This window comes from Balaenoptera ricei, chromosome 6, assembly GCF_028023285.1.
Source record: "Balaenoptera ricei isolate mBalRic1 chromosome 6, mBalRic1.hap2, whole genome shotgun sequence".
Taxonomy (NCBI): Eukaryota; Metazoa; Chordata; class Mammalia; order Artiodactyla; family Balaenopteridae; genus Balaenoptera; species Balaenoptera ricei.
Genome location: NC_082644.1, coordinates 2,172,689 through 2,191,061, shown reverse-complemented (window position 1 = coordinate 2,191,061; position 18,373 = coordinate 2,172,689). Strand labels below are relative to the sequence as shown.

The 18,373-nt window shown below is 46.1% G+C and overlaps 1 protein-coding gene across 5 annotated transcripts in view; it reads right to left on the bottom strand.

Moving 5' to 3' along the window:
- PALLD (palladin, cytoskeletal associated protein) overlaps positions 1-18,373 on the bottom strand; it is a 376,343-nt gene that overhangs the window by 172,999 nt on the left and 184,971 nt on the right. For all 5 annotated transcript variants that reach the window (XM_059926713.1, XM_059926714.1, XM_059926715.1 and 2 more), the window contains exons 9-10: positions 11,730-11,849; positions 9,593-9,932 (exon numbers count right to left, since the gene is read on the bottom strand). In XM_059926713.1, coding sequence (XP_059782696.1) covers positions 9,593-9,932; positions 11,730-11,849 — 460 coding nt within the window. The remainder of the gene's footprint in view (positions 1-9,592; positions 9,933-11,729; positions 11,850-18,373) is intronic.

Genomic DNA, 18,373 nt, shown 5'->3' with positions numbered 1-18,373 from the left:
AAAGGTTTTCAAAAACCAACATTGATTCCAGTGCTATCCACAAGGTTTGTGTAATCATAACTTTAGTCAAGTAAGGAAACAGTCATTCTTAGGTTTGTTGAGAAAATGAACAGTCTGCTTTTACACATGTAAGAGGAACCAACTCAGATAAAGCTCCCTGTGACTAATGTCTTCACCATTAGGTGATGGCTTCATTTGAATGAAGGACTTACACATTCACAGAGAAAAAGAAATCAATGGTAAAAAAAAAAAAAAAATGGGCAAGCTAATGTATTTCAGCATGCAGCAGACAGAAATAAATTCTCTCATAGTAAAAGTTGTGGACACAAACTAAAATCCAGTACATATGGATTATAGACTCATGAGCCTTAGCTCAACTGTTCTTAAACGATTGTTTTCAAATATCGAAATCTAGGAAAGAGGCTTGTTCAGTAAAAATCCAGCTCAAGGTCCTCCTTAGATAGAAGAGGTTAGTAACTACAGAACAGATCACAGCGCTACAGTGGAAACAAAGTAAGTAGGGACGAACAAAGCAGTACAAACTATACCAGAAATGGCTCCTTCCACTTCTAACTACACAGGCCCTGGGTTGCTCTTTGTGAAACACCAGCAGGTGATCCCAAGGGCGCTGTGACATCCTTGCCCTCCCAGCTGCCTCCTCTGATGCAAACCCGGCCCTCCACTCTCCTCGCCGTCTTCCTTCTCCTCCTGCCCCCAGACCCCTCTTCTATGGGATTATCTGGGGGATTCTTTGTTTCTACCCAACATCCCACCTGCTCGGGGCCGTCGGAAATGCTTCTGTGTTGACTGGAAGCTGGATTTCCTCGAGGACGTTCCTAACCTCATCGTGATCTCCTCTGAGTGAGGAGAGTCCTGCGTGGTCCTGGATCCCCGACGCGCTCTTAGCACGGCTCCGCCATCACCCCTGGGCAGCTGCCTCTCTTTCCGTCTCCGTGCTCCTGCGTCGCACTCCCTCTCCCCTGCTTGTCACCAACGACCTTGGCCACGTCCTCACTTTGCTGATGGCTTCACTACTTCGTAGCATGTGGTTTCCTGCCACCCCCTTTGGCCATCGTCCACGCAAATGCTCCTTCTAAAGTCCCCACTTCATGGCTCCCTGACCGCCTCCTCCACTCCTGTGACCTTGACCTCCACTACCACTGGCCACTCAAACAGACACCACTGGAATTCCTCTACCGCGTGGAAGTTCCTTCTTTCTTAAGGGTTTGAACGTTCAAGAGTCTTCTCTGTGGTCACAACTTCTGTTCCCTTTTCCTGTTTTCCCATCTCACCCTCCGAGTCGTTTTCATTCTTCGTGTAACTTCCATTTTCTTGAGTTCGATCTCTTTTCCCCTTAAGCCCTGATCTGGCTTAATCTGCTTCCCTTTCTGACCCCACAAGGACACAGCTGGTAGTGCTGGCGTGTGGGGATACTGTGATGTTGCTTCTACCTTCAGAGGGCTGATGATGGCTGAAACCAAGTCCTGAGACCACAGTCACTGAATCCAACGTGGATCAGTCTCTAACTTCAAACGAGTTCTCACCATTTCTACAAAAATTACACAGCACCGGTCCTGGAATTCCTTATCCTTTCTCATTGCTGTCTTCAGCCTTTTCCTCTCTTCATCTCCCACTAACCACAACTCCGCTCCCGCTTTCAGCAGGTATTTTACTGATAATATTTTTATTTGACATGGAACCTCAATTTCCCTTCTCGTATCTTTTCTCCCTCACTGATGCTTCTGAGGGGAAAGTCTCATCCGACTTTCCGTGCAAGGCCTTGTATGGATTATCCACTAAACGTTGGTCTTCAAAATATGTGGCTTATTTGTGGCCTTAAAATGAAAAGTTATCTTACTCCTGTTACTTTTTTCTTTTAATTAATTTTTATTGCTCCTGCTACGTTTATCCCAACACCTGAGATGTGCAGCTGGAGAAGGGGGTTGGGTTTGGGGGAGCAGAGACGGTGTATGAGAAGCCGCATCGCTCTGGAATACGGGGCGTTTTCTGGGGAGGGTCTTCTAGGATGGGTTGTCAAAGCCCAGACGGAATCCCAAAGCCCCTGACATCTAGGAGGAGATGGGGGCTCCGGGCGGGGGTGAGGAGGCAAGAGCTCGCAGGGCCAGAATCTTCTGCGTCCAGCTGTGCTCAGTATGGTGGTCACTGGACTGAGGCTGAATGGAGACGGACGGATGGGAGAGACAGGGTGCCAAGGGCTTATTTCTTTTAAAATAACACTTTGTAGCCATAAAAGTTAGAACGCTTACTGTTGGGCTTCCCTGGTGGCGCAGTGGTTGAGAATCTGCCTGCTAATGCAGGGGACACGGGTTCGAGCCCTGGTCTGGGGAGATCCCACATGCCGCAGAGCAACTGGGCCCGTGAGCCACAACTACTGAGCCTGCGCGTCTGGAGCCTGTGCTCCACAACAAGAGAGGCCGCGATAGTGAGAGGCCCGTGCACCGCGATGAAGAGTGGCCCCCACTTGCCGCAACTAGAGAAAGCCCTCGCACAGAAACGAAGACCCAACACAGCCAAAAATAAATATAAAAATAAATAAATAAATAAATAAAAGATTACTATTAAAAAAATAAAAATAAAAAACACAAAGAACGCTTACTGTTGAAAATTCAGTTGGAAAATCAAGTCAACAAGAAAACATAGTCTGCTCAATAGTGCACCACACAGAGAGCTGTAACATTTGGTGTATTTCCTTCTAATACATAACACACATTTTATTTTACTTTTTTTGGCTGCACAGCTTGTGGGATCTTAGTGCCCCGACCAGGGATTGAACCCGAGCCAACGGCAGTGAAAGCACCGAGTGTTCTAACCACTGGACCACCAGGGAATTCCCACATAATACACATTTTAGTTGGTTGAAATAGTTTATTTTTTTCCAGAAAATTAGTCTTCAGCTCCATATATCATTTTGCTTCTAGTATTTTTTGCTTAACGCTCTGTTGTTAATATCTGGACACCAGATTTATAGCATTATCTCTGGGCATGTAGTTCATACGTGGCTCCCCCTTTAAAAAATAAAAGGTCTCTACCCAGCAGGGACTACATTTTTCAGCTTACTCTGTAATCACCAAAGGGGCCCTCATGTGCGCTTAGGCCAGATGAGATGGACACACTGAAGAGAGATTGCGTCATCATTTACTCTTTCACGGAAAGCACCCAATATTTGAGATGAATATCTGGCATTTCCTCTGGATGGTTGAGAACTACTTCAAAAATACGTAGAGTATCTGTAAGTATTTTCAACTGTATTTTAGACACCAAATAAGGCTACCGGCCATAAAAAGAAGGGCTCAAGCCTCTTCAGGAAACGTAATTAAAACTTTACGCTCACCAAGAGACTAGCACAGCAGAGCACGCATATCCTAACGTCCAAGAATGCGACTCTGTGTCGGAGCCACTACTGGCGTGAAAAAACCATGAGGAAGGACACACTGAGATGTTATTCCTTCGTGAGAAGCTTTAAGCTTCGGGAAGTTCCGTGATTGGACTTTGCATTCCTGGGAGGGGCTGCCTCAAAGTGATTCAACATCAGCACTGTTCCTGCAAAGCCATCATCATATCATGAAGAGTCCACATCTGCATGGCCAGGTGCTTCAGAATTAGGACCACGGTCCCATAAACACCAGGATGAGTGTTTGCCTGTGATCTTACAATAACAAATTGAAGAAACTTCTTTCTGCCCTATTTTTCTGTCCTAATATTACTTTGAAAACCCTTCTGGTTCTAAGCTTTGCACTTCCACTGTCACTAAATTGCTTCGTTATTTGACTAGACTCAGCAGACAATGAAAATCATTCAACCAGAAATGGAAGCTGGTGCCTATTAGGTTTTCGGAATCAGAAGCAGAGCGGCTTATCTTCCAACCGTCAAACTGGGAAGAGAAGGCATTTGGATTGCACGGAACCTAACCTGGGGACTGGTCACTGTACACGTCTGCGTGGCGCTGACAGACGTGTGGAACTGTGTGTGTTCCTGCCAGTGTGATCTGAGCAGCACTCGGTCGTAAATTACTCACAGGTAACACCGTTGTCTTCTTCCTCTTTGTGCCTTGGGTGCCAGCATCACCCAACACTGCAGACGCTCATCAGGAGTCAGGGAATGACACGTGAGCTAGATTTTCAGGACATTTCTGTACATTTTAGGACCTCTTGGGACTTCCCTGGTGGTCCAGTGGCTAAGACTCCACGCTCCCAACGCAGTGGGCCCGGGTTCTATCCCTGGTCCGGGGACTAGATCCCGCATGCCACAACTAAAAGACCCCCGCATGCTGCAACTAAAGACCTCGCGTGCTGCAACTAAGACCCGGTGCAGCCAAATGAATAAATAATTCTTTTTTTTTTTTTTTTTTTTTTTTTAAAGAAGGACCTCTTCACAACTGCTGGGAGAGGTCATCTCTTTGACCTTTGGTTCTTATTTTGACCTCAACTGTTTTGCTTATCATCTCTTTGTTTTGCGTGTGTGTTTAGACCTAGCAGGTGAGCCTTTACCTAGGACAGAACCTAAGAGACCATTGGTATTCGAATGTCAAACAGTCACAGAGTGAGACCCTGAACCCCAACCAGCAGAGGTTAAAAGACGGAAAACGTCCAACTTTCCCAGTTACACTGACCGAGCCGCACCCGGGCTTGGGCCGCGTCCAACATAAACAGGACGGGGAGGAGCGGCCCAGAAGCCCTCAGCCCGTCGTCCAGCGTCTGCATCGCATGGGGTGCTGACACGTCAAGTACACATGCCTTGAACAGCGGTTTGCTTGTCCTCCCGCCAGTGGGGAGTGGGCAGGAGAGTGACGCTCCCTCGTTTTTCCAAACGTCTTATTTTTTTCTACAACGTTTTAAAGTAAGACTTTCATAAAAGGAGAACATGGAAGAAATGAGAAAGGAGTTGAAAAGGATCCCAAATTAAGTACCCTGGACGTCCTTGTCTAATGTAATTCTAGCCAGTGGGATTCTTATTTAATCCTTCATACTCATTCAGCTTATAGGATAAGGGTGTCAGCTGGGAAGTACTGTCAAGTGGGAAACCTCTGGGATTGGTGGGGTTGGAAAGTAGAAATCCCACAGTACATGTGGGTCAAAGTTAAGCACAATGAATGGGGTTGCTCTAAACGTGGGAGACCTTTCTCTTCCTTTTTATGGGTCTGTTCTTGCTTCATTCATTCAAATCTTTCTGGGCCTTCCCTGTTTGTCAGGCCGCAGGACCCGGCGAAAGAGCAGTGAAGAGACGGTCAAGGTCTTTCGCTGTAACAGTGGGGGAAAGCAACGCCCAAAGCAACATGCAAGTAAACAAGCAACTATCAGCAATAATTCCGTGCTGTGCAGACAGCAGAGGGCATGGTTTACTGGGCACGGCTGGGGGCCGCTCTGGACTGGGGGCCCCGGGGGAGGTGGCCACTGGGAAGACCAGGAGGAGTCGCCCTCAGCAGCGGGCAGGACATGCCGGGGAGCGAACATTCCAGGCAAGGGAACCCCCGTGTCCCTCTTACTGTCTAGGAGCGCGGAGGGGGCCACCGGGAGCCCCCAGAGACAGCAAGCCTGGCTCAGCTGAGCCCCTGATGGGAGAGCGGTCCAGGCTGTCCCTCCTCTCCTGCCTCTCTCCAGCATCCCCCCCCCCCTCCTCCTCTGGTCCCTCACAGGGCTCATGACCGCTCATCATCATGCAGATGTCAGGGCACAACTGCACGAGGTGACACGTAAAACCCGATACCTAACAGTGAGTTTATAGGACCTGCCCCTGTCCTTGAAGCATTGCTGGAATAACCAGCTCTCCCAGGGTGGGAGCAAGAGAAAGGAGGAAGAGAGACGCAAAGGTCTGAGATGTGGCCGCTGTGAGAAGGCTGATTCAACCTGAGGTCATTTCACCATTTTCAGGTGGGAACCCCTGACACCACGCTTTCTTCAGCGGCCGAGGGAGGAGAGAGCAGAGAGAACAGGAGGAAAGGGAGCTGCACCCACACCTCGTTCGGCCGTTGATGGCGCAGGTGACCATGCTGGGAGCACTTCAGGATCGTGCTCCCATCCGAGGGCCTGGGCCTTGAGGGCCGGGGCACGTGCCTGGCACCGCTTCAGCCCCTGAGCTGTCCTGTGTGCAGTGCAGGGACGTACCCACGGCCTCCCCTCTAGCCAGCCCCTCTTGGATGCCTCGTCTGGCTTCTTCCACAAGACGGAGGACGAATATCAAAGGAGAAAGAAATGGGGCTTGAAAACAGCATATGGGTCTTTCTATAGTGCTTGGCCTAACTGAAGAGATGAGCTCAGTGGGAGAACAGGACCCATAAAGCACCTGCTCAATCTGGCTCCAGAGTTTCTTTCCCGCCAGCGTTTAATCCTGGAGACCCTGCATACCCATGTCCTCCAGGGACTACATTTTGGCAAGAAAAAAAGATTCTTGGGACTTTATTTCCTATTAACAAACAGAGTCATGTATTTATTTTGAATCTTCGGGCATCATTTGTACAGAGTGGGTAGCAACAGACTTACTTGGTGTGCCCTGAACAAGGACAACAATATAAAAAAATAGTTCACAAAAGCTAGGCGTATGTTCCTTCCTTCCTCTTTCTCTCTGATAAGAACTATGATTTCAGCAGCACATGGCTTCTTTTCTTTGCACTGCGATGGACGGTGCTGAGTGTCAGACACCGAGTCACACAAACAACTCTCACAGGTGAATTCCTTCCTGGGTGGAGCCTAAGCGCTCCTGTGGTCCGCAGTGCGTTGTGAGTGGCACCTGGAACTCACTGAATGGCCCACATCGAATCACGTTTAACTCACACCTGAGGGGTGGTGTCTGAGCCAGACACTGAGAGATGCAGAAATGGGAGTGGACGTGGATCCCACAACCACGGGCCAGGAGCACAGATGCAGCTGGAGGCTGGAAGGGCGGCAAGACCCCTGGTGAGGATTTCTGTTGGAGGACCTTGCTGCAGAAGGGAATTCAGGACCTTTCTACCGTTTTGTTTCAGTCTGATTTTTTTCCCTTTCCATAATAAATAGTGAGCTATTTGAGAGAAAAAAATGCAAAGAGATTTTCCTTTTGACAATGATAATTTTTCAGGAATCTGACAAATCAAACACCCTTTTCAGGTTCATTTATTAAGAGGAAATATCTAAATTCCTATTATTTGTCCCCTCCTAATTGTTTCCTATTTGCTTACAAATGATTCAGATGAATGAAATGCCATAAAACTCCCCCAAATACAAGCCTCTCCTTTTTTATGAAAAGTAGTAAAATCATGGGCCAATGAAAAACGATTCAAGTGCATCAGTTTTCCCACTGCCAATCATAAGACTCAAAATTTCATTTTTTCCCAATGTATGAAGAGAAGTAGACATGTATAGGAATTTTACTTGGCAGTGACATTAATCATCAATTCCTTGGATGTCATTCTACATGATTTGCAGATGTCATTCGATGGCACTCCTACCAATGGATACAACTCCTAAAACAATGAGCAAACTCTTTCGGAAAAGACCACGATAACAGAGAAAGGGTGGAAGACCTCGTACCAAACCATGACGCTGCTTACCTCAAGTACTCCTGTACTGTGAATTGTCACCCCGAGCACGCACTTACTTTGTAATTAAAACAAAATCCAAAAACGGACTGCAATTCGTAAGAAAATTTTTAAATGGATATATATTTTGAAAGTGTCAATCACATATTATTTCCTACCTAGTAACTGGCAGGTAATTATACGATATGAAAATCATGAAGTGATGCTCTAAGGATATATTTAAACACATAAAGATTTGAAAAAAAGAAAGCAGCAGGAAAACCTGCTACTAGCAATGTTACTTCTAAGCTACCAGGTTTCCCTAAATTTCCACATGAAGGGAATTTAAACACTGAAATCCATGTTCCCTGTATTTTACTTTATACTGAAAACCTGACTAAGAAGCAGATCATGATGTCACTCTTCAAACCTGTGCGTAAGCTCCGCAGCCTCTTAATAACCACCCAAGTGTCCTGTCTGCCTTTTACAGACAACGCCCCACCCACCCAGAGACACTAAGCTCACCTAAAGTCCAGCTCAAAGCTGAAGAGTTGTTCAAACTCCTGAGATAAGGAGGGCTGTAAAGGCATGTTAACAGCCCTCCTGTTTGCTCTCTTGTGATTTATACTCGCTTCATGAGCCATTAGGGCAGACACACTTCACTGAGAGCCCAGCCCGGGCCCAGGCAGTGGACACCCTGCCCTTTCTCCCTCAGGAGGGCAGGTCCCTTGTTTCATTAAAAGCACTGCAAATACATATTCAAGATGCAAAGATAAAAGTAGTCAGCAGAGGCAATTCATTCAGTGGGTTGGAGCTACAGGAGTATAAATCTCTTTTAAGGCTGCCACTTGTGAGCTCCTGCGACCTGCCCGGCATCTCAGCCCACCTGGAGTCTAGGTACAGAACATTCGCTACCGTACACAAACCTAGCAGCCCTGCTGCCTGCAAAATGCGGGGTAGTAAAAGAGAGATTTCTGAAACTGCAACACAAGATTGTCAAGGAGTTTACTTTTATAAAATTGCCCGCCCATTGGTTAACTTAAGGCATCTGTCTGGATGATTTGTTACTTGATTAGTCGAATAATGCTCATAAAATCGCCTAACAATAAAGTGATGTACGGATATAAGATATTATTCTAACTTGAATACCTTACCTATTCTCACCAATGAGCTGATGGAAAGGAGAATAAAGCAGGCTGTTCAGTACCAGAGAAGCAAAGAGTAACTCCTATCCTGAAGCCATCCTTCCTGCCCCAAATCACAAAGCTCAGACATCACGGGGAAACGCAGGGCGCTTTCCCAGATCCTGGAGAATTCATTCTCAAGGAAATGTGGCCGCGTAGACTATGTACACATTTGATGTGACTGACGTCTCCACCGACCTCCATCAGGGCAGTGACTCGAGGTCTGTTCTGTTAACTGATTCCTCCTCTCTGACACCGTGACAGCTCCGACCATCACCGCCCTCCCCGGTGTGGCGCCAATGGAAACAGCGCACGCAAGGTTTATCATCCTAACAAAATAATGGAAACCAAATGCGAAGGTGGTATCCGCGGAAACATGCCTTCCACGGATCCCCAAGCCCAGTGGGTCGGGCTGGGAAGGGCGCTCTGCACTCATTCCTTCCCCAGGGTCCGCACCCGCAATCTCCATCCTCAGCTTTCAGGCTTCCCGTGCTTATCTGTATCGGATTTCCTCACCGATTCTTAAATGTGAAACACTTGGAAATGCTTTTAATAGACAGCTCAGCGTAGTCCCTTCCCATCTCCTCTGGGGAGGGCTACACCCTTGCATACATCGGAAGGCTGCACCAGGCACAGATACTTTCACAGCTGAAACCAGTTACAGTTTTTAGCAAAAGGCAGATTTGACCAAGCTTCTCATTTACCTTCTTTACTTTGGGGTATCATTTATATTTTTGAAGGACCCCACTTGGTAGCAAGGTCACACCAGCCCGCGACAACTCGCCTGCAGGAGGGGCCGCTTGCCCCGTGGCGGAGCCCAGGCAAAACGGTTTCCCTGGCAACAGAGGCAATTCAGCACAAGTACCACAGTGTGATCAAGCCGTACGGGAGTACTCACAGTTTCGGTTTGGCAAGCAGAGGCGGGGGTTCCTTTGTGGGTGACAGCAGGACGGCTGCGCTGGGAAGAGCTTTGCTGCCATCAGCTCTGCCGTTCATCAGTCCATTCACTCCGTGGCCCGGGTGGACGCCGTTGGTTTCCCTCTCCGCGGTGGAATTGAACTGAAGGGCCGCCGGGCTCAGCCCGAACACGGGGCTGGTCACGTGCTGGATCTCAGCCGGTTTCTGCGAAGCCAACTCGAAGGAGCCGGTCTCCCAGATTGGAGGGGGCAGCGGGGAGGGCTGGAAGCGGCCACTGCTGGCCTCTCCGGCTGCGTCATAGCCGCAGGTGTCCATGTTGGCTGAGGGAGGGGACAGAAGGAAGACACCGTGATACGCTCATGGTCCACAGCCCCCTCCCACCGTCACAGACAGCCTGGAAGCCCAGGGCCCTGTTAGCTGTTGAAGGGGCAACACCGAGAGGGGCCTGGTTCCCCCAGGCTTGATTTCACTGCACCTGTCTCATTTCCTGAATGGCCCACCAGCTGGGCCAGCTACCAATTCATTAACACATTTCAAACAAGAGCTAAAGATAGAACTTGGTTAAAACACACACACACACACACACACACACACACACACACACACACACACACAAACAGCATCAAAAAAAAAATAACAACACAAACAGTATCAACTAATGATGCTTTGTCTTCTTGCATTTCAGCCCATGGATCTGACGGAACATCTTACCTGAGCTTTGCTGACGTTAGTGTAGGCTACAAAGGTTTTCTGTGCTGGGCAATGGATGTTCACTCATTCACTCATTCATTCATCCATCATAAAGCCAAGTGAAGCTCTGAGTCTAAGGGAAATGTCTTACAATCTCACAGATAATTTTTTCCGGTTCACATGACTGACACCAGCTGTAACTTGGTACAAAAGAAAGTTTTGCTTGTTACTGTCAATGGCCTGAACGCATCTTAAGAGCATCTTTGTATTCCTGGCCTTGCCCAGAGTCCAGCAGAGCTCCAAAAAATGCCTATTGAGGTGAAGAGAAAGCTCAAAAATAGCTCTTATGTTTGGCCTAGAGCAGATTTATCCCCGAGGAAAATGGGAAATACTGCATGTTAATTTCTGCCACGTGGACGTGGAGCCCGGAGTTTTGGCCGCGCGGTTGGAGCACTGCACTCCTGCTGTGGCCATTTGCTGGGACCGTCTTCAACTCAAAGTCAAAATACTGGGATCCTCCCTGGAGCTCTGATCATGACCCCGGAGTTTCCTGTTAACACTCAGAGCCCTCATTCCTATCAACTGGTGTCCCGTTAAGGTGAACTTTACGTTTCTTCTCTTAATGAAGATGAAAAAGCACTAATTCCCCACTACAGCCCTAAACTGGTTTTGTCTGTGTCTCTGCCGCCCCCTAGCATGAGTTCTCCCTGTTCTAGAGAAATCCAGGTGCAATTCGGCTGCGTCTTCACTGCCTCCTAACCATGGTGCCCCGTACCGGGCTTGGCCAAAGAGGTATTTTAAAAACCACTGTAAAATAAACAACAGAAATAAGGCTGTAAAGACCAGGTAAAGCTAATTAATAATAGTAGAAAACAGTTAACTAAAGGTCAAAGAAATAAAGGAAAAGAACTGTTTCATGTTGCTTTCCCTAGCGGTAAGTTTCTGAGTTTAAAAAACTGCCCAGATATTTCTGAATGTTGGTTTTAATAATAAAATACATTCCTTTAGTTTTTCATAGGCGTCCAGTCTCAATGAAATCTAGTTTCTAAGATCTTGACAGCTTCTCTAGGTTTGTCTAGTGGGTTAAACAGTGACTGATCTGCGCCAGTATCTGCAGACGCCGTCGACGCTGGTGGGAGCGTAGTTCTGGGCCAGCAGGAGGCCCTTGGGCAGCCATCGCAGTGTTTCCAAGACCAAGATCCCAAGACTGAAGGAAGAGCCCCACATGTGTTCCGTTGCTACATTATCATCCCCTTTGTGTTTTCATCTCCGCTTCCCCTCCCCCCTCCCACCCCAGCCTTTTGTTTCGTGATGAAACCCTGGTTGTGAGGATGACCCCCGGGGCAAAGCACTCCTGGAGGCTGAGCAGTGCTCCGGGTGGGTCCCTTCTGCTGTGGGGACCCGTCAACCCTTCGCTCCTCGCATACCTGAGGTGACCACCAGCTGGGCAGTGCTGGTCGCTGACCCGTAATCATTGCTCGCCGAGCACGTGAAGATCCCGGCATCCTCGGGGAACGTCTCTGCTATAACGAGGGTGCAGATCTCCTCTGGAAGGAAGAGAACAGAGTAACTCATCAGAGGGCAACCACAAAGTTGCTCCGAAGAAGCCCGACCCTCTGCCTTTCTAAAACAAGCAAATTCAGTAACAATTATTATAGGGTCACTTTACAAAGTAGTCACAAGAGAATCTCTTGACATTTAATTTAGCCGTTCAACCTAGTGGCAAAAGCTTTGGAGTAGGACTCATTCTTTTTGATTTTTTCATCAGCCTTGGTTTCCTCACCTATAAAATAGGGATAACGTGTACCTCATGAGTGTATCTGTGTAGAGGACACAAGAGGTTTGCAAAGTGTGTGCCTCTGTGCTAGGCACGTGGAAGACGCCAGCTCCTGCCTAGTTTGGTGGATGGTCATGGAAGGCCTTTCAACTACAATGTCGCTGCTCAACTGAAAAGCCACTGGTGGGGAAAATCAAGCTTCTCTGAAAAGCCGACAATGGGAAAAAAAGAACATAACATGGAAATGTTTGACTGCAGACAGTTATTCTGGAAACTACTGTTACACAGTGCAGCCATGTTCTGTAGCATGCAAAGCCCGGACTCTGGGACCAGCTGCTGGGGCTTGAATGAGGGCGCTGCCCCATGGGGCCTTTGTGACTTTGGTCCACCTCCCCGAACTTCAGTGCCCTTACCTAGAATATGGAGATAATAATAGAACCTACCTTATAGGGTTTGTATGAATCATGACTCATAAATCAACCATCACAGGGTTACTGTGAGGGGTGATGATGGTAACCATGACAACAGCTCAGGCACTAGGTAACACTACCAGCACTGAATATAGATGAATTTAGATTTAACCCTCATGTCAACCTTATGAGTTACATTTACTACGCTTAGCCTGTCTTACAGATAGGAAAGCTGAAGCACAGTAAGGCTAGTTGATTTACCCAAAGTCACGCAGCTCACGAGCGGCAACTTGAACCAAGTTGGGCTCCAGACTCCACGCTCTGCACGACCATCTATTCTTGTGACGCGATACACACTGTTCTTAGGGTGCTGCCTGGCGCGTGGTAAATGCTTTGTCGTCAGGAACTGTTAGCTGTTCCATTAAGAAGAAGCTCGATCTAGAATGTATTAGCTATTTCTAATTAATTAATTAATGTATGTACGTATGTATTATTATGGGAGTGCATTAACTATTTTTAAATTCAATGATTGTCTATATTGTACGAGTAACATAAGATGATTGTGTTGGTAAATGTTAAGAAAAGTCATATACTTCTGATTCCCACAGAGCCGGTCGATTATTCGCACGTTATGTGGGCCACGTGAGACTCTGTACCACAGATTTTTTGCAGGAATGGCTGCAGTTACCCCCTCCTGCATCCAGGCCCCGCTGCAAAGGGACTCTGCAGCCCCATCCCCTTCCCTAGCCCTGGGGTTCCGGCTGGCCTGATGGCTGCTTCAACCATGGAAGCGGTGGGAGTGATGTCTGTTCTGACCCAAAGCCCCAGGTCCCCTCTCGCTCTGCTCCACCTCTGGGAGCCCGGCTGAACGCCTCAGGGATGCAGGCCGTGGGGCTGGACAAAGGGGTCCCTGAGCAGAGACGGGCCACCACACCTGAGACCACCCGGCTCATCCCTGCCAACCTGGAGGCCAGCCACAGCCCGTGGAGTGAGCCCACCTGGGCGGGCCAAGTCTGGTGCCCCACTGGGGCTAAGCTGAGTGGCTGACCCTCAGGATTAGGGACACGGTGGTCGCCACCTGGAGCCACCGATGTTTGGGCCGCCATGCTTTCAAGAGCCGACAGACCAGGATGAGGACAACGCTTCTCTTCCAAGCTCCTTCTCCAACAGCCCTGAGGGCAAGCTTTTCAGAATTTAGAGGAATGCGTCTCCCCTGGAGTCAAACATCAGTAATGAAAATTAGCAAACTTGCCCTCAGACATATTTTATGTTTTAAACACTGGGAGGGCAAAGTGCTCACTGTGGGTAAAAGTCCTACCTTCTAACGCAAACATTTTTATCTATTAAAATTACATGTCAATTTTTAAATACCAATAAAAGTAATAAACGCAAAGGTAAACCAATTAAACGATAAATAAAATGAAAGAGAGTCTTCCTTTATGTCCCAAGAGAGCTTGTGGGCATTGATTTCAATTACAAGATAGGCTGAGTTCTTAATAATGCGCTGCCTTGTTTCAAACAAACAAAATCATTTTCTCTTTTTGAAAGAATGGTATCCTTGAAGACTTCCTGTGCTAGAAATAGTGGGAAATTCTGGTTACTACGCATTTTCTCTTCTATTTTATTTTAAACTAGTGGTGGTTGCCACCCACTTTCATGGGTCATGATCCACAGTTTAAAAACACTGCGCTGTGGGACCCACTAGAGTTCCTGGCTCAAAGAACATCAAGGAATCCTGCTGAGGTGTTTGGCATATTAAGAAAAGAGTTTTCAGGTAAAGGCATGAGATACATTTTTTTTTAAATTTTTAATTTAAAAGAAATTTTTGGCTGTGTTGGGTCTTCGTTGCAGCGCACGGACTTTCTCTAGTCGCGGCGAGCGGGCGCTACTCTTCGTTGCAGTGCACCGGGCTTCTCATTGCGGTGGCTTCTCTTGCTGCGGAGCACGGGCTCTAGGCGCGCAGGCTTCGGTAGTTGAGGCACACAGGCTCAGGAGTTGTGGCTCGCGGGCTCTAGAGCGCAGGCTCAGTAGTTGTGGCGCACGGGCTTGGTTGCTCCATGGCATGTGGGATCTTCCCGGACCAGGGCTCGAACGCGTGTCCCATGCATTGGCAAGTGGATTTTTAACCACTGCACCACCAGGGAAGTCCCAAGGCTTGAATACATTTAAAGCACACAATTATTATTGATAAAAAGGCTCACTGAACAGAAGGAAAACGACAGGATAACAGAGAGCGTGAAGGAAGGTACCCTAAGGTACCCTGTGTGTTTCTGAGTGTACTGCACACAGTTCAAGGCTTCTCAATCGAAGAGGAAGAAAGTGTGGAAATAATTCAAGTCAGAGCTTCACATAAGATGAATCATTGGGAAAGTGAGATGTATCTGGAAAGGCAACGGGGACTGGGAATTTTAAATTGAATACATATGGTTACGAGATGAGTTAGAAGTGTCCTTAACCAAAGGAGGGTCAATAAAGCGCAGGATATTACAGCTCTAAGGGACTGTATGTGGACTAGCCCAAGTTGCTCATTTCTTCAAGTGAGGTCCAAGGTCCAGAGGGATCCTCTCAAGGTCATGGTTAATCAATGTTGAGGCCAAAATGCTGACGGTCACACCCCGTCCCCCACAGGCTCCTTCTTCCTAGAGCACAAGGCCTCTTAGCTGTTCTGCATTTTTTCCTGGTCCAGGACATGAGGAACCCAATGTGAAATGAAGTAATAAAAGATTTAAGATGGGAAACAAGGAGTTTCCTGGATCTGAACACTTGAATTACTCTCACTATCCAAGTAACTCACTAGAAACCCATCTGCCCAAGTAGGTGGGCTGTGTGTCCTCCAATATATGAGATACACTGGAAGGATACAAGCCCAGTCCAAAGGACACTGTCACGTGGCCGTGACAGTGGGAGAAGAAATGAACAGCCCAGTGTGTCGAGATTTGGGGAAGAATCCCCCCATCCTGGCTGTCCTCTGGGAGGTGGGCTCCGTCTTAGAGGATGCTGCTGGGAGCCTGGGGCCGTCAGCTTCCGTGGCTGACCCCCCGCTCCCTGCACTGCCCTCCCAGGGCTGATGCCCTTGAACGGTCCTCTCCCAGCCTGGAAAGATGGACTTTCTGGAGACACAGAGAAATGCCATTGTTCTCAACGCCTGAGAACACTTTCCCCGTAAACACTGTGTTTACAGTTAATGCAATTCTGTGCCCTGAACCTACATTTTAAATCAGGATAAAATCTTATCCAGCAGGAATAATAGAAGGTGGCTTTGGAGTGATGATCTGGCCAACTCTTAGAGTGTCTTCTTATGCTATCTACAATTTTGATTTTTTTTTTTTTTAAGTTATGCCATTTTAAGAAAACCTGAGCTTGTTTATACAGTTGCCCCTTCTCCTCCAGAGGGCCCTTTTGAGAATGAAAAGATTGCATGTTTCAAATCTGACTGAACTAACTTCATTTCCTATGAATTTTCAGGAACACTTCTATTGCATAAAATGAGGTAGATTCATGCATAGAGCTGATGACCGACTGGACAGTCTACATACGGAAGAAAAAAATAAGAATAAAAAAGCACTGGCAAGTTCTTTCGGTGATCTTCGGACATTGCTATGTCTCAGGGACTTCTACTAGATAAAACAGTCCTATGCCCTAAAAGTTGTTCAGCTTTGCTTCTCTGGGAAAATTTCATCCAGAAGTGACAACAGGCTCACATTTTGCAGAGAGAAAGGAGTGTCTCAGCTTGGATGGCTCTGACATCACGGGGATGAAGAAAGCCAGCAGGATAGGAGATGAGCCCAGCTGCAGCACTGAATTTTCATCTAGTAACATCTTATTCGAACAAAGACCTTAAGATACCTGTGAAGTACATTTTGGTGAGGGATGGGAATCAGGAAGTGACTACTTGTCTCAAATAAAGGGAGTTAGAGGCTCACTTATTTTTATTAAAAAACTGTCCTTTAAAAAATGCAAAAATTTAAAGTTATTAATAACTCTAAGTGCAGTCCTTTTTAATCCAATTTTCCTAACTGGAGACTTCTGATTTGAGGGCATATAATAACTTAGTATATTGGAAACCATTTTTGCTGATGGTAAATTCTGCTTTTAAAGTTACCTAAAAATTACTTAATCACATAAATATTTCTCAGAGGTTAACCCCAAATTTCATTCAAGTTCTTGGACATGCTGAACTCTTGGTTAAATACAAACAAAACCATTTTGTTTGCAGAAACATAAAATGATGAAGCAGCAAGGATAATATTACTAAGTCCTCTGGGTAATGAGGGAACACTTTCATAAATGTCTTCCTTCACAGGTTTTTTTTCCCCCTTTTGGGGTCCAGCCTAACTTAAAAAAAAAAAAAATCCAGCTTTTACCCTCCAAACCACATGGTTTGGCTAACACAACTAATGAAAAAGGACTCTGGGCTAAAATCAGCAAGATGAGATTCAGTGTGGGTAACTGTAAGGCTTGTATAAATTTTTATGAAGGATTTTTAAAAACTTCAAACTGTATCATATATAGAGAAAGATATTTAAAATGCACAGTTTAAGACTCATGGACATACAGAACACACCTGTGGTTGCCAAAGAGGAGGGGGCTGGGGAAGGGATGGAGTGGGAGTTCGGGGTTAGCAGATGCAAACTAGTACATACAGGATGGATAAACAACAAGGCCCTACTGTACAGCACAGGGAACGATATTCAATATGCTGAGATAAACCATAATGGAAAAGGATATGAAAAAGACTATATATATGTATAACTGATTCACTTTGCTATACAGCAGAAATTAACACAACATTGTAAACCAACCATGCTTCAACAAAAAATTTTTTTAATAAAAATGCACAGTTTAAGGAGTAACAATGAAATGAACCCCTGCATACCTATCAATAAGTCTAAGCAATAAAAGATGACCAATACTGTAGAATGCCCCATATGCCCTCCCCAGCTGAATCTTCCTTCCCCTTTAGAGATAATCACTCCTTTGATTTTCCTTATATGTTTACCACATATGTATGTATCCTTCAAAAATGTGTTCTTTAGTTTTTGTTTTATTTTAATTTTTAATTTTTATTAGAGTATAGTTGATTTACAATGTTGTATTAGTTTCTGCTGTACAGCAAGTGAATCAGTTATACATATACATATATCCACTCTTGTTTAGATTCTTTTCCCACATAGGCCATTACAGAGTATTGAGTAGAGTTCCCTGTGCTATACAGTAGGTCCTTATTAGTCATCTATTTTATACATAGTAGTGTGTATATGTCAATCCCAATCTCCCATTTTATCCCTTCCCCTCTTACCCCCTGGTAACCATAAGTTTTCTACATCTGTGACCCTCTTACCCCCTGGTAACCGTAAGTTTTCTACATCTGTGACCCTCTTACCCCCTGGTAACCATAAGTTTTCTACACCTGTGACTCTATTTCTGTTTTGTAAATAGGTTCATTTGTACCATTTCTTTAGATTCCACGTATAAGTGATATCCTATGATATTTGTCTTTTTCTGTCTGACTTACTTCACTTAGTTTTTAAATGCTGACTAACAAGCATTTATCTTGTTGTGTAAAGAAAAGGCCACCTACAGCCTCTTCAATAAGTGGTGCTGGGTAAACTGGACAGCTACATGTAAAAGAATGAAATTAGAAAACTCCCTAATACCATACACAAAAATAAACTCAAAATGGATTAGAGACCTAAATGTAAGGCCAGACACTATAAAACTCTTAGAGGAAAACATAGGCAGAACACTCTATGACATATATCACAGTAAGATCCTTTATGACCCACCTCCTAGAGAAATGGAAATAAAAACAAAAATGAACAAATGGGACCTAATGATACTTAAAAGCTTTTGCACAGCAAAAGAAAACATAAACAAGACGAAA